The sequence below is a fragment of the Capricornis sumatraensis genome, chromosome 21 (assembly GCF_032405125.1).
Source record: "Capricornis sumatraensis isolate serow.1 chromosome 21, serow.2, whole genome shotgun sequence".
Lineage (NCBI taxonomy): Eukaryota > Metazoa > Chordata > Mammalia > Artiodactyla > Bovidae > Capricornis > Capricornis sumatraensis.
The window spans coordinates 50,152,675-50,169,731 of record NC_091089.1 but is presented as its reverse complement, the minus strand read 5'-3'; the positions used below and the strand labels follow the sequence as shown (position 1 = coordinate 50,169,731).

At 38.9% G+C, this 17,057-nt stretch overlaps 1 protein-coding gene across 2 annotated transcripts in view; it reads left to right on the top strand.

Moving 5' to 3' along the window:
- SMAD2 (SMAD family member 2) overlaps positions 1–17,057 on the top strand; it is an 85,633-nt gene that overhangs the window by 17,166 nt on the left and 51,410 nt on the right. For both annotated transcript variants that reach the window (XM_068993955.1, XM_068993956.1), the window contains exon 2: positions 14,337–14,625. In XM_068993955.1, the coding sequence (XP_068850056.1) occupies positions 14,390–14,625 (236 nt within the window). In that variant the 5' untranslated portion in view covers positions 14,337–14,389. The remainder of the gene's footprint in view (positions 1–14,336; positions 14,626–17,057) is intronic.

Genomic DNA, 17,057 nt, shown 5'->3' with positions numbered 1-17,057 from the left:
AAAGATGGTGAATGTGAACAAATAATTCAAAGGAGCAGGATCCTGAAAAATCAGTAAACATGAAAATATTCTCAAATTTTTTTGTAATTGGGGAAATGCTAAGTGTTGACAGCCCTCCTCTCTGTTGCACTCATGCTTTTGATGAAAGTTTGAGGGACCAAATAATGTGTTGATGATAGTGGATAAAATAGGAACTCATTTTTCCCTGGTGGGAACAATTAGTGTAATCATGTTGTTAGTACTTGGTAAAGATGTATATGTGCATGTCCTGCCGGGCAGCATTTCTACTTGTTGGTATATGTCCTAAGGCCTTGTTTTCCATATGTTTCCATGGTGGGAAATACATTGATATTATATGAGACACAGGCTGAATTAAAATTTTTGAAATTGAGTGTGATCTGTTTTCTACTGTTTTCTGTTTTTTTTAAAAAAGCTACTGCTCAGGATCAACTAAGTTGATTTCATAGTCATCAGTAGTTCACAACCCTCAATTTAGAGAGATGGCAGAGGATAACATATAATAAAATGCCTGTTTTAAGTGTGTGTGTGGGGGGCTGCAGTGAAAAATCGTTTTTCTTGCTGTGGGGTTTCTTTTTTGATCAGAAAGTTCAGAAGTTTCTGTCCTTAAAGAGCTCTCCTTATGAATGAGAAGTTATATGCCAGACTACTGATGGGAGCTTGTAAGAGTGGATAATTGGAAACAACCTCCTCTTTAGAAGGAGACTAGACAGGGAACTGTGTTGGAGTCATACAGTGGAATGCTATATGACAGCTAAAATGAATGCCCTAGAGTTGAAGATTATTTATGTATCATCGGCATGAAAGAAATGCAGCGACATGAGCAGTGTCAAAGTTTGACACAAATTTATAGAAGTGTGCAAAACTTTATTGTTACGGATACCACGTGTATCAAAACCTCTTAATGACCATTGGGGAAAGTCAAAATCATGGCTATCTCTTGAGAAGCAAGAGGAAGGACAGTGGGATAATAAAGGTGTTCATAGGGGACTTTAGCTGAATCCATCTGTCATGTCTTATATCTAATCATATACTACAAAATGCTAAGAGTTGACAGAGCTGGATGGGAGATCCAAGGGTATTTCAATATATATTTTTGTATGACTGAAATACTTATTAAAAAAAAAAAAACTAGCCACAATAAAATTCAAGATAACTGGAGGAAAAAATAAATTTAATGAGATGTGTAACACCTTTATGCAGAAAATTAGACAACTTACTGATGGGTATTAAGTCCAAAATAAGTGGAAATATCTCATTTTCATAAGTAATACATAGTGTCATAAATTAATACAAATTCATTGCACTTCCAAAGTTCTATAGGGTTTTGGTGGGATTTGACAACATCAAATTAAAAGTCATTGTTAGTCATTAAAGTGAAATTAAAAGTCGCTCAGTTGTGTCCGACTCTTTGCGACCCCATGAACTATATACCATCCGTGGAATTCTCCAGGCCAGAATACTGGAGTGGGTAGCTGTTCCCTCCTCAAGGGGATCCTCCGAACGCAGGGATCAAACCCAGGTTTCCCACATTACAAGCAGATTCTTTACCAGCTGAGCCACTGGAGAAGCGCAGTCACTAAGGTGCATCCAATTCTTGCAGCCTCGTGGGTGTAGCCCACCGGCCTCCTCTGTCCAGGGGATTTCCCAGGAAGAATACTGCAGCGGGGAGCTTTTCCTTCTCCAGGAGATCTTCCCAACCCAGGGATCGAACCCGAGCCGCCTTCATTGGCAGGCCAGTTCTTTACCACTGAGCCACCAGGGAAGCCCATCAAATTAGAAGTAACATCCAAATTAAAAAAAGAGTGAGGGAGGACTCGCTTCTCAAATATCGCAACTTGCCTGAAAGCAGTAGCAGTAGCATAGGTATGAATAAGCACGCCAGGGGGCGGAATATGAAGTCCCCAGTGAGACATTTATTTACAGGGCTTTGGTATGTGACAGGAGTGGCATTTTGAATTAGTAAAGAAAAAAACTAATAAGTGGTGCTAATAAAATGGGCTTCCCAGGTGGCTCAGTGGTCATGAATCCGCCTGCAGTACAGGAGATCCGGTTTCCATCCCTGGGTCAGTAAGATCCCCTGGAGGAGGAAATGACAACCCACTCCGGTATTCTTACCTGGGAAATCGCTTGGACAGAGGAGCCTGGCGGGCTAACTTAAGTCCATGGGGTCGAGAAGAGTTGGACACAACTGAGAGGCTGAGCGTGCACACACACGCTGGTAAGATAGGCATCCTTAGAGGAGATACTGAGATTGCCTTCTCACCCCTTAAATGGAAATTCCTGATAAGTTAAAACCTAAATGTGAAAAACAAATGTAAACTATATGAATATCTAGAAGGAGCAATATCTTAAAAAAAATCAAGGTATTTGTGTCTCAGATTCCTCATTTGTAAATAACAGTACCCACCCCACTGAATTCTTAAGAGAATTAAATAAGTTAATGCTTACCTGTTAAGACTAATGTGTTGTGTCATTGAGTAAGCACTTAGTAAATGTTTGCTACATTTGAATGCAGAAAGAGATCTCTTTAGAAATTAACAAAATTGTATCGTAAGATTTTGATTTAAGTATAAATTTGTATGCTAAAAGACAATGTAAGGAAATGAAAAAAAAATTCTAGGATTTGGAGGGTTTTTTTTTGGTAATACACATTCAGTTGATAGGGTTTTTTTTATCAGAATAAAAAACAGTGTGCAAAGAATAGCAAATTGAAGAAATGTAAGGAATGCCATTTGCAGAACTGTTTTACAGTTATTAATAACTTGAGGGCTTTATTTGCTAGTTCGGGATAATCAGACCTCTTAACTGAAACTTTCCAGTGAGTAATCTTGAAATCCCAATTTTACTAAAATATCATTTGATAAGCTTTCGTCTTTGGCTGTGAAGTGAAGATTTCCCATTCTGTTGAAATTTGCACTGTGTTTACCACAGCTGGAATTAGGAGCAGGGTTAGTATCTGAACTTTTCAATATTTGCAGATGTTGAGAAAAACATTTCTGACTTGAGTACAGAGCTTGCTACCACACTATTAAAGAAAATCTGTATGATGTAAAAGATTCATTCATATTTTGATAACTTGATCATAAATTAATTTTCTTGTTTTCTTACTCTATTTTGTCCTCAAGTTGGAACATGCAGAAATCGATACCTTATAAAAACCTAAACTCTATCTGTTTACATTTCAAAACTTTTGGCCAAATATATGATAACTTAGCTATTTAAAATGCCCAACTAATTAGCATTACTGCAAAAATTATTTTATTGCATAATTGAAAAATTCTCCAGAGATAATTAGCCAGGAGTTAACCAGCCATGATTACTAAGACATGACAAGTTAAGACTGGTAACTTTAAGCGATCACGTAGTTCCGAAGTGATCATAACTGCTCTTTCTAAGACATGGGACACTGAAATCATGGCCATACTAGGTCATGAGGTCACTCAGATGACCCAGAATAGGTTTAAACTTTCCATGTTTCATTTCCATGAAGAAAAAAGTTCTTATAAAAGACTTTATAGAAGGTTTTCAAATCCCTAAGAATACATCTTAACTCACAATAAACATTTTTCCTAACAAAAGTGAAACAGAGACCCTGTTTTACTCAGGTTCTTCCTGACACTGGGAATCCCTTTCATTTTGCTGGTAATATAAATGTTTGATTTTTATTCATTTTCCTAGCTGCAATTCTCATGGCTGAATTAATTGAACTAAAGGTATAGGCACTTTTAGATAGCATCTTGTTGTATTTGCTTGTTTCGGCAGTTTTTCGCAGGGAACAGGGCTCTTTCCTATAACTTAGGAGTAAGTTTTGTTCTAAGGATAAAGTGGGTATGGCGCTTGCCCGGCGCCTGGAGGGTCCTCTGAACGCGAGCCTTCTCCGCAGGGCTGCGTGCTCGGCCTTGCCTGGGTGTGCACTGTGCTCCGCTGACTACCCTCTGCTGGGCCTCTGCTGTGTTTTCTGTTGCCCCCAGTCATGTGATGAACACGAGTAAGGCCGTGTATTAATACTGACCCTGTAGCCTGTTTTCACATTGGCTTCTGTTTCTGTGTTCTGAATAGTGATTAATGCACCATTCCGTGCCGCTTAGTTTACACTGGTTAGTGACCATTATCTTCAAATCCTCCTTTTCCCTAGACTGTCCATATCCACTTGGCTAGTAACACATGTGAATTGTTTGTGCAGTCACTGAAGTAATGCTCTTAATATTAGCGGTAACTTCTGTCTTCAGTGTTTTAAATTAGACTGGCCTCGCTTTTCCCTCTCTCCTACCTTGTTGCTTCCTTGTAGTCTGTGTTCCAGCAATACCTGCATTTATTTTTCTTTTTTTGTAACTCCTAAAACGTTTCCTGTCTCTCAAACATACTGAACTTTCTGCCTGCTGTTCGTTTTCTCTCTCTCTCGTCACACTTCTGCTTTGTTGTTGCTTTTGTGATACGTCTCCCTTCCAGAGGTTGAATTAATAAGTGTGTTCTCAGCGCTCGGATAGGACTGTCACATGGTATTGAGGCTCATGCAGCTGGCTCCACTAGAGCGTGCTTTGTGACACACAGTAGGAGCTCAGCAGAGTTTAAAACGTAGCCAGATACGCTTTTTGCTGCCTGTTAGTTGCAAATGTCTGCTTTGGTTTGTAACCGTCTACATGTGTTTGGTGAAGTTTTATGTGTCTGCTTTATTTTGTCAGGTTGTAGTTTTATATACTATAGTATTTTCAATTATAATATTTAGTATACTATAATATATAGCATTTTTATGTATGTTTATTTGTGTGCATTTTTACAGCGTCTGTCACTCTAGACAGCTTAATGTGCTATCTGCTGTGCAGTTCTCATTGTTCTTTACTCCCCTCACAGTGGGAAAACTTTAAAGGAAGTCACGTAATCTTATTTTTTTACTCCTTTCAAATTTTTAGCATCTAAATCACAGTTGGGCTATCAAGGATGTCAGGACAGTGTTGCTATGTGGAATTCCAGAGATGGCCCTATAAAAAAGTTACTGTGGCCAAGTAAATCTATGAAATTTGGGACCCTTGGGACAGTCTCCTGAATTAGGTTGGGGACCTGTTGTTTTTTCCTTTTGAGGGGAATGAATATGATTATAATTATTGATAATTAGGTTGTGACCATTATTTTCTAGCAAACTATACCAAGGCCTCAGTATCTTTAGCTGGAAGATCATTTTTGAGAATGACCTTTCGAGAATTCGGAGTCCTTTTTTGAGAGTTATACTTGCTTATTGAATAGTAAACGTATTCTCGTTGTACAGCAGCCTTGCCACCACTGCCCCAGTTAAGTCTGTGATTGGATGTCATTTGGGCTCTCAGTTTTTGTTCTTCGATAACAACCCCGCCCCCCACCACACCTGTCCCTGTTCCCCAACGTACACCTAGAAGTGCTTGTAGAGGCTCACCTCCGGGTTGTGGGCAGACACGTGCAGGCTTACATACATTGTTGGTCAGCTGCCACCGCCTCCCTTCTGAAACTTCCAGTATGAGTTGGCGTATTGAAGGTTTGGTAACTTTTTTAGTTAAGAAACCTTTTTAATTTCGCTTATTTGGAACTTCTTAGTGTATTTGTTTAGGTGCTTTTTAATTTTTTTGAGTTGTAATTTACACGTGACAAATGCCCAAACCTTAAATTTTCAGTCTGTGAGTTTTGGTAATTGTGTACTCACATGGAATTACTTATCAAAAAAAGATAGAAAACAATTTTATCACGCCAGAAAGGTGTTTGTGCCTCTGGCCAAGCATTCCTCTGTGTGTTCCTACCTTTTCCTGAGACAGTTATTTTGACTTTTGTCGCTTCATTAGTTTCCCCACTTGTTAGAAGTCATAAGTGGAATCAGTATATATTTTGTATATTTTGTTCTTAAGTAATAGCTTTATCATTTTTCCCCAGCATGATCGTTTTGAGATTCATCTGTGTTGTGAAGTGTATACATAGTTCCCTCATTTTTGTTGCTGAGCAGTATTCCATTGTGCGAATATACAGCAATTAAATTTTTTTTTTTCCCCCTGTTTTCTTGGTATTTGGGCCATTTCCAGTTTTGGGCCATTGTGAATATGGCTGCTGTGAACACTCTTGTACAAGTTTCTTTTTGTGAACCTAAGTTTTCATTTTTATTGAACATATGTCTAGGAGTGAAATTATTTTGATATAGGGTAGATGTATGTTGAACTTTGTAGGAGCTTGCCAGTCTTCCAAAGGCGCAGAACCATTTTACACTCATATCACTAGGGTGTGAGCATTCTGGTACACAAGTCAGGCCGAGTAATGGTCCCCAAAGACACCCATGTTCTAATCCCCAGAACCAGTGAATATTACTTGATATGGCAAAAGGGATTTGCCAGGTGTGGTTCAGCATCTTGAGATGTGGAGGTTTTAGGGAAATACCTGGATGAACCCTAAATGTAGTCACAGGTGTCCTAACAGGAGGGTAGAAGGACGTTTGGTTACAGAAAGCGGAGGCGGTGTGACAGTGGAGGCAGAGATGGAAGTGATGTGCTTCGAAGATGGAGGAATGGGGCAAAGCCAAGGGATGCAGGAGGCCTGCAGGAGCTGAGGGGAAGGAAGCAAAGTCTCCTCTTAGACTCTTCGGAAGGAACCGATCCTGATGATACTTTGACTTTAATTTATTGAGACTCATGTCGCTAACTGTATTGTTCTAAGGCACTGAGTTTGTGATAATGTGTTATAGCAGCAATAGCAAACTAGTAGATTCTATGTCTTCACCAGCATTTGGTGGTGTCAGAATATTTTTAAACCATTTGAGATGTGAAATGTATTGCGGTTTTAACTTGTATTTTTCTGAAGAATGTTGATATTAAACATCTCCTAGTGTGCTTATTGCACTCTGTATCCTCTTCATGAAATATCTGTAATTTGTCTTTTGCCTATTTTTTTAAAAACAGAGTTCACGTTTTTCTTTGACTTTCAGTTCTTTATATATTCTGAATAGTAGTCCTTTGCCATATATATTTATAACATATTTTTTCTCTAATCTGTGATTTACTCGTTTTTTTAAAGGTGTCTTTAGGTAAGCAAACATTTTAAGTTTTGATGAGGTTTGTGTTATAGTTCTTTTATGGTTAGTGCTCTTTATATCTTAAGGACATAAAAGTATTTTTTTGTTTCCCTCTGGAGATAAGATTTTCCTTTCCCGTTGAGGATGGTATAAGATTGTGATTGAGGCTTACTGTTTTCCATGTTGTTGAAAAAATGTTTAAAATAGATTGACTTGGTGCCTTGGAAACCTTGGTAGCAAGGGCTTCCCTGATAGCTCAGTTGGTAAAGAATCCACCTGCAATTCAGGACACCCTGGTTCAATTCCTGGGTCAGAAAGAACTGCTGGAGAAGGGATTGGCTGCCCACTCCACTACTGGGGTTCCCTTGTGGCTCAGCTGGTGAAGAATCTGCCTGTAATGCTGAAGACCTGGGTTCAATCCCTGGGTTGGGAAGATCTCCTGGAGGAGAGAAAGGCTACCCACTTCAGTATTCTGGCCTGGAGAATTCCAGTATAGTATAGTGCATGGGGTTGCAAAGAGTCAGACACAATTGAATGGCTTTCACTTCACTTGGTAGCAAATGAGTTGACTGTATATGTGTGTGTCTATTTCTGAACTCTTGTATTTCACTCTGTTTATTTTTCTTATGCCTACTCTATGATCTTGATTACTAAGTCTTGAAATAAGGTGTTATAAGTCCTCCAAAATCATTCATTTTTCAAGATTGGTTTTACTGTTCTAGATCTCCTGTTTCCATGGGAATTTTAGCATCAGCATATTGATTTCTTTAAAAAAAAAATCCTGCTGAAATTTCAACAGGGCCTGCATTTATGTCAAACTGGGGAGGATAGACATTTAAATAATATTGAGTCTTCCTGTTTATAAACATCGTCTCTATTCATTTCAGTCTTCTCTCATTTACCTTAGCAATATTTTGCATTTCTTAGTAGAAAGGTCCTGAGTATCTTTATTTAGATGGACCTACAGGTTTTCTGTTGTTGCAGTTATGTATTGTATTTCTTTAAATTTCCTTTTCCATTTGTTCTTTGCTTGTATGTAGAGATACAGTTAGTTTTATATGTTGACCTTCTATCATAAAACCTTACTGGCTCACTTGCTAATTTTACCTGTGTTCTTATAGATTTTTATGCAGTTTCCAATAGAAACCACCATATCACCAGAAAATATACTTCTTTCTTTCCAGTCTTTATGTGTTTTACTTCTTTCTTGCCTTATTGCAGTGGCTGGAACATCCAGTGTGTTATTGAATAGAATGGTGGCTGTGGGCATCCTTGTCTTATCTTCAGTCATAAGGGAAAGAGACTTAATGTTGTTTCATCATTAGATATGTTGCCAACTGTAGTTTTTCAGTTATCCTTTTCCAGAATGAAGAACTTCTTGCTCGTCTCTGTTTCTAATTCTCTTTAAGAGTTTTTGATCATGGATAGATACTAAATTGCTCCCGTGGTGGCTCAGTGGTAAAGAACTGGCCTGCCAGTGCGGGAGATTCAGGTTCGATCCCTGAATCAGGAAGATTGCTGGGAAGGACATGGCAACCCACTCCAGTATTCTCTCCTGGGAAATCCCATGGGTAGAGGAGCTTGGTGGGCTATAGTCCATGGGTTCACAAAAGGGTCACACACACGGCGTAGTGACTAAACAACCATAGGTGTTAAATTAGCATTGTCGTGTGCTTCTCTTTTCCTGCATCAGTTACGAGAATTGTAAGAATTTTTCTTGTATACTGTAAATGAGGTGCTTGATTTTTTTTTTTTTTCTTTTAAACTGGTAAACATGGCACCCCACTCCAATATTCTTGCCTGGAAAGTCCCATGGATGGAGGAGCCTGGTGGGCGGCAGTCCATGGGGACGCGAAGAGTCAGACACGACTGAGCTACTTCACTTTCACTTTTCACTTTCATGCATTGGAGAAGGAAATGGCAACCCACTCCAGTGTTCTTGCCAGGAGAATCCCGGGGACGGGGGAGCCTGGTGGGCTGCCGTTTATGGGGTCGCACAAAGTCGGACACGACTGAAGCGACTTAGCAGCAGTAAACCAGTTTTGCTCCTTGGAAAAATTGCCACTGTTTCTACTTTTCCTCATTTATTCGCCATGAAGTGATTGGACCGGTTCCCATGATCGTAGTTTTCTGCATGTTGAGTTTTAAGCCAGCTTTTTCACTCTGTTCTTTCACCTTCATCAAGAGGCTCTTTAGTTCCTCACTTCATGCCACTAGAGTGGTATCATCCACTCTCTGAGGTTGTTGGTATTTCTCCCAGCAGTCTTGATTCCAGCTTGTGATTCATCCAGCCCAGCATTTCACATGATATACTCTATATAGAACTTAAATAAGCAGGGTGGCAATAGATGATAGCCTTGTCAAACTCCTTTTCAAATTTTGAACCAGTCTGTTGTTCCTTGTCCAGTTCTAACCGTTGCTTTTTGACGTGTATTTAGGTTTCTCAGGAGACAGGTAAGGTGGTCTGGTATTCCCATCTCTTTAAGAATTTTCCACAGTTTGTTGTGATCCACACAATCAAAGGCTTTAGTGTCAGTGAAGCAGAAGTAGATGTTTTCCTGAAATTTCCTTGATTTCTTTATGATCCAGTGTATGTTGGCAATTTGATCTCTGGCTTCTCTGTGTTTTCTAAATCCAGCTTGTACATCTGGAACTTCTTGGTTCACATACTGTTGAAGCCTAGCTTTGAAGGATTTTTGAGCATAACCGTGCTAGCATGTGAAATGAGCACAGTTGTATGGTAGTTTGAACACTGTTTGGCATTGCTCTTCTTTGGGATTGGAATGAAAGCTGACCTTTTCCAGTCCTGTGGCCACTGCTGAGTTTTCCAAATTTGCTGACATATCAAGTGCAGCACTCTTAACAGCATATCATCTTTTAAGATTTTAAATAGCTCAGCTGGAATTCCATCACTTCCACTAGCTTTGTTTGTAGTAATGCTTCCTAAAGGCCCAATGATTTCACCCTCCAGAATGTCTGGCTCTAGGTGGGTGACCACAGCATCATTCGGGTATGAACTTCATCAAATCCCTTACAGTTATACAGTGGAGGTGACAAATAGATATAAGGGATTAGATCTGAAGAACTACAGTGTTATGGAGATTGGTAACATTGTACAGGAAGTGGTGACCAAAACCATTTCAAAGGAAAAGAACTGCAAGCAGGCAGAGCGGTTGTCTGAAGTTGTTGTTTGGTTGTTCAGTCGTGTCGGACTCTCTACAACCCCGTGGACTGCAGCACACCTGCCTTCCCTGTTCTTCACCATCTCCCAGAGCTTGCTCAGACTCATGTCCATTGAGTTGGTGATGCCATCCAACCATCTCATCCTCTGTTGTCCCCTTCTCTTCTTGCCTTCAGTCTTTCCCAGCATCAGGGTCTTTTCTAATGAGTTGACTGTTCACATCAGCTGGCCCAAAGTATTGGAGCTTCATCTTCAACATCAGTCCTTCAGTGAATATTCAGGGTTGATTTCCTTTATGATAGACTTGTTTGATCTCCTTGCTGTCCAAATAACTCTCGGGAGTCTTCTCCAACACCACAGTTCAAAAGCATCATTCTTTGGTGTTCAGCGGCCTTTATGGTCCTACTCTCACACCCATACATGACTGCTGGAAAAACCATAAGTTTGACTATCCGGACCTTTGTCGGCAAAGTGATTTCTGCTTTTTAATACGTTGTCTAGGTTTGTTGTAGCTTTTCTTCCAAGGAGCAAGTGTCTTAATTTCATGGCTACAGTCACCATCTGCAGTGATTTTGGAGCCCAAGAAAATGAAGTCTGTCACTGTTTCCATTGTTTTCCCATCTATTTGCCATGAAGTGATGTCTGAGGAGGCTTTCTAAATAGCTTAGGAAAGAAGAGAAGCAAAAGGCAAGGGGGAAAGGGAAAGATATACTAACTGAATGCAGAGTTCCAGAGAATAGTAAGGAGAGATAAGAAAGCCTTCTTAAGTGAGCAATGCGAAGAAGTACAGGAAAGCAATAGAATGGGAAGCACTAGAAATCTCTCAAAGAAATTGGAGATATCAAGGGAACATTTCATGCAAGGATGGGCATGATAAAGGATAGAAATTGTAAGGACCTAGCAGAAGCAGAAGAGGTGGCAAGGATACACAGAAATACTATATTTTAAAAGTCTTAATGACCTGGATAACCACGACGATGTGGTCACTCATCTAGAGCCAGGCATGCTGAGTGTGAAGTCAGGTAGGTCTTAGGAAGCGTTTTCAGATAGCTTTTCTTTGTACTCATTCTTCAGCATCAGGGCACGTTTGTCTGCTGCTGCTGGTGGAGCTATTTCCTGCCTTCCTCTAGGAGTAGACCGTAGGGATGCTACACATGAACAGCTTGTCATGTGGCAGGTGCACAAGTAGGTTTTGCTACCCCCACCCTCCCAGATCGGGTTCTGCTCCTCTCTCTGAGGCAGGGGATCTTCCCTTGGGCCTGGGAAGTGGGAGGCTTTCCTGCATCTACTGTCCTGGCTGAAGGCTTTGTTTCATGTGAGATGGCCGCTTAACAGGAAGGAGCTCTCCGTTATCTTTACTTTTATCTTTAATATTCAGTAGGTTGAAATATTCAGCAGATTGACTGTTAGCTGTTTCCTTTGCATCTGTGGGTTGATGTCTGATATCAATTTGGCAGTGTTCTTGACCATTATCTCTTCTTATGCTTTTTCTGCCCCATTTATCTCCTGGGACCCCAGTTATACTCCACTCAGACCCAAGTTCACATTTGATGTTGGATGTTCTGGGATTTTTTTCCACACTTTTTTTTTTTTCTCTTCGTGTTTAAATCTGAGCACTTTAATTTGGCCTGTCTTCAAATTCACTGCTTATTTTTGTCTGTTTCTAAATCCATCTAAAGAGATCTTTAATTTCTGATATTGTATTTTTCATTTCTCACATTTCCCTGTGATCTTTTTTTATAGCTTCAGTGTCTGTGATGAAAATCTCTGTTTGGTTATTCATGCTGTCTATCTCTTCCATCAGTTTTCATCATAGTTAAAAGTATGTCTGGTAATCTCCAAATCTAGACCCTCTGATCTGATTATATGAATACTATCCTCTTCTGACTGTGGTTTGCTCCTCTCTCTGTCTTGTAATTTTTGAGTGAATGCTGAATGTTTGTGTAAAATCAGTGCAATGGCCCATCATTTCTTGCGAGGCTAAGTGATAAGATGTGTGTGTAGTTGACCTAGTTCTCGGCTTGTTTGCAACTTTAGCTTGATTAGCTCAAGTGTTTTAAGAGTAGGGTTAAGACTTCACATTCTACAAGATTTGTTGTCTTATTGTAATTTTAGTTCTTTCCCTGTACTTTGTATCTGAGCCATCAGCTTTCTGAACTGCGGGTGATTTCTCTGTTTTTCTCTGGGTTTTTTGTGATTCTGGAGTGCTGCCCTCAGGCTCTTGTATCTTCCAGTGCTTTCTCTCAGCAATCCTTTCCTACCCTAGCCTTGGTAGTTCAGTTTACAGAGTATCTCCGTAGAAGTTCTTGTCTCAGCTCTCCTGTCCCACCTCAGCCTAGGCAGCTCAAGTGTCTGGAATCTCTTGGATTACTTTCTCTTAACTCTCCTTTGCAAGGCATTTGAAGAAGACCTTTAGCTTCTTGGGTTATCTCAGCTTTCCAGCCTTGTCCTCTACCCTTTGGCACATTTTGGCCAACACTTGGCGCAGGTCTGTGGGATCGAGTGGTTGAGTAGTGCAGACTTGTTCTGTGGAATCCTTGGAATTCTAATATATCTTGTCTGCTTAAATGTTACTGTTGAAATGTGTTAAAATTTAGGTTGATTTCTGCTTATTCTCACTGTGGTGGGATTATTCCTCCATAGCTGCTCTACCAGGAAAGAGAGCATCTTTGGGTTCCTTTTTCTATGAAGACTCAACACTTTTTGGAATTTAGTTCCACTCAGGTTACTTTGCATCTTAAACTTCCTGATGGGTTCAGAAAAACCATGATTTTATATCTTTCCTGTCTTGTTTTGATTGTTAGGGTGAAAGTAATGATCTGTTGGGATCTTTTACATCCTAATTAGAAGTGGAACTCCTTTATGGAATATTTTCTGGTATATAATCTAGCAAATACCTGATAAAGTTTGTTAGCAAATACCTGATAAAGTTTGTTATTTCACTTTGCTGTAGTTGGATTTTCTACTGAATTCTCAGAGCTAGATTTTGAAATATTTTCCATTCTTCTCAAATCTGAACTCTGCAGTTCTGTCCTCAAGTGGCAAATTATCTTATCTCTTACTTTGAGATTAAAGCCATTGACATTAAATTGTAATTGAAAGGCTTGTGGAGAGTGTGGGAAGAATTTGCAGTAGCTGCTTAGAAAACTGGGTAAATGAAAAACTAACACAGTTAGCTGTAGGGGAAAGAGTTGTACAGAAAGGAGCACATGATTATACAGTAGTTTACTATTAATGTCATCAGGTACAAAACTACATTTGGGAGATAGTTATTTTTAAAGTTGGAAGAAAGCAAGTGGCTGTGGTGTAAATCCTGATTTTCTTGTAGAAAAGTCGATAAGTGTATCTAAACTTGATATTTCAAGGGCTGTCATTACTGAGGTATAAATAGCAAAAATAAATTTAAAAGATTTTAAGGAATTTGTACCTTGGTGTAAGAAGAGGAGCTGTATTTGACTTTATTCCTTATACGTGTTGTTACTTAGATAAAAATGAACATTTTTTAAAAAAAGCTTAATTAAAAGTCTTCTCGGGGGATAGTAAAAGTGAACCAAGTCTTTTCTTCACAGACTCTTTTTACTTTTATTTCTTCCTTCTTGTTTACTTCACACTTGATGCCTTTTCCTTTGTTATAACTTTAGATTTTCCTTTATGATAATTAGCTATGAAAGTTTAAAACTTTGGGGTTGTTGGGCTTGTAAATTAAAAAGTATCTTTTGTTAACGAGTTTTGAGAACAGATTGAAATGCCAAAAGGTGAGGAAAACTTCTTTTGGTGAAATATTTTATTGATCCTATTAAAATTAAAAATAAAGTAGTATGGGTAATGAGAAACTTGTCCAGTGTTGATAAAGATACGAGATTTTACTTGCAAAAGTATTATATTTATCCACTTGTAACATTGCCTTGTTTTTAGAAGAATTTGTTTTTTTCACAGTTCATTTAAATTAGTAAAGATATTTTCAAGGGTGAAAAAGATAACTTTTGAACATCTCTTGTGAAAATAATAATTTGAATTTCTCTTTCATCTTGTAATTGCCTTTTGGTATTGTGCTGAAACTAGTGGTTGATCGTAAAGTTAGCCTCTAAACTATTCTTTCGGTGTCTCTTCTAGGTTAGATTAAGGAGGATATTTTCTTAGAGTGGACCACTGCTTTTGGTAAGAACATGTCGTCCATCTTGCCATTCACTCCACCAGTTGTGAAGAGACTGTTGGGATGGAAGAAGTCAGCTGGTGGATCTGGAGGAGCTGGTGGAGGAGAGCAGAATGGACAGGAAGAAAAGTGGTGTGAGAAAGCAGTTAAAAGTTTGGTGAAGAAGCTGAAGAAAACAGGACGATTAGATGAGCTTGAGAAAGCCATCACCACTCAGAATTGTAATACTAAATGTGTTACCATACCAAGGTAAGTTGTTAGATAAGAAATTTGAGGGCCTTACTGTTGAAAGTTGCTTAAAGGAATCTAAGGGAACGTTACTGAAATTTTTTTACTTTCAAATCAGTAGTGATTATTAAAATAAGATAGCTGTTCTTAACCTATCACATTAATTTTGTTTGACTCATTAAGACTTATTTTATAAATCATTTTCTTGAACAGTGAGAAGGTTTAATCAAGCAAAATAAAATACTTAGACTATATTTTTATCTTCACTGCCTTCATTTACCTTCATTGCCTAAATGCTTCATTGTATACTTTTGTAGTTTCTGTGATCAAATTTGAATAAAGAGTCAAAGATTTTCTATCACTAGCGCAGTAGTGGCTGACCGTTTTCTCCTCCTTTGGTCAAAACTTCAAGTAAGGAGTTAACAGAGACAGCTCACATTGTGATGAATTCTGTACAGTTTTTATTTGAGTTACAACATTACTTCTAACAAAGAACCATATGTAAGACAGCTTCCTGTGGGTCATGGTTGGTCAGAACCTGTCTTGAAGACCTGCCTCTTATATTAGAAGGATGTGTTACCTAAGAGGTTGAAGTTTTATTAGTGTACGTTTAATCATTTTCAGAGTAGTGCCACTCTCAGAAGCAGTGTTTTTTAAAATAAAGTAGCAAGTGGTTTTAATTTGTACTGCTATAATTGTGCACATTATAGAGTTTGAGGGAGTGTCAGTTTATTGCATTTTCTAAAATGATTGTTTACAGTGTCATACACATAGGCTAGCATATGGCATGTGAAACCATTCTACTTGACATGTTTCTAATGAGTTTTGGGAAATACACTGTGGATGCTTGTTGATAATAGAGCCTAGTAACACCAGCCTATCTACTTGCAAATACTAACAGAATGTTTCCTGCCTTGTTTGGTAGATTAATTATCCATTTCTTTTACCTTGCTTGTTTCATGTATTTCTTAAGTAAGAGTAACTTTTCCTGGTTTATTCTTTCATTTTAGATATGTTTATAGATGCCTGGCATTTCAATTCAGTAAACAGTTGTTAATATCAACATATAGTCTTTGCTGTTGAGTTGCTTACTTCCTAGTAAGGGAGGTTAACTTGAAAAAATAAGAAAGATAGTTTTATAGCATACAGTAGGCATTCTGAAAGATGTATGCTCAGGGAGTTGTGTCCAAAGTGGGAAGCCTTCCCTCTTCTGCAGCTTGTGAAAATTTTCCTCCTGAAGAAAGATTGGTGGCCGAGTTGGGTGGATGTCAAGGAGGAATTTAGTTAGGAGAAGCTTGATTCACCCAGAGTGGTGCTGTAGTGTGGCGGTGGGAAGGGCCGCTGACTGGGGTCCTGCGAGTGTAGGGGAGGAGATGGGGGATGGCCCGCCTCAGAGGCTGCGTGGTAGTGAAGAAGTGCTGCATGGGTGAGGGGGGAGACATCAGAGAGTCTCAGGCAAAGAAGTGAGGAAAAGGGCTGTGAGACTGTCAAGAGTGGAGGTGGGAGACTGGATAGTATGTTTCCTCCTCATCCAAGGGAGCAGTGTGGTCCGGTCCAGGAAGACATGGGGCCGTGGGTCTGCACCGCTTCATTTAAAGCTCTGCTGCCAGTGCAGTGAAGTGTTGATGGAGCGGAGCTGCAAGGAGAGTCGTGCAGTCCTGCCTCTTAAGGAGATTCAGTAGGTAGCAGCCTCTTGATTGAAATGTATAGACTTTGTATTTAAACTATGGAAGTCCCCTTAGTCAGATTTCTTTTCCTTGTCCATTTTTCATTTTACACACTAGTTTTAGAGATATTTTTTTACATTCTTTTTCTTTAAAGATTTTTTTCCCCTAACACTTTCACCCGATCAATGAAAGTGAAGTGTTGCTTTTCCAGTATCTTGTTTTTCACTCTTTAATAAAAGTTCCATGAAGCTTAGAAACTTGCTTGTCTAATTTGGTGGGTTTTTTTTTTTTTTAATATTGCAAGAAATGTAGATTTAATATTGGCTGTTATCTGTCGAAAAATTTAAGTTTCTTGTAGTGTTTGGAACCATATATTTTTTGAAGTTTGCTTTCTTGTTAATAGTTGAGAATTGTATCAGATTATTAGTCATTTCTTAACTACTAAATATCCTTAAACATTTGGTCAGCTCATCATGGTGTCAACTGTAAAACAGGGAGAGTGGGTGCAGAAAGGGCCCATTGTGGAGGGATCCAAACCACAGCTTAAGCAAAATTATTTAAGATGTAATGCAAAATGGGTTTACTGTAAGTCTGTTAGCTTAAATTGCAAGTGAGTTGTTAATAAAATACCTTTAGGTATTGATGCCTTGATGTTTTCATCATGTATTGATGAACTTGAAGCATAAATTACTTAATTTTTAAAATGGCAAATATTCTTAAGTGGTCAGTGTCTCATTGACTGACCACCGTTTCTTGCCCTCCACCTCCATCTGCTGCTGTTAGAGT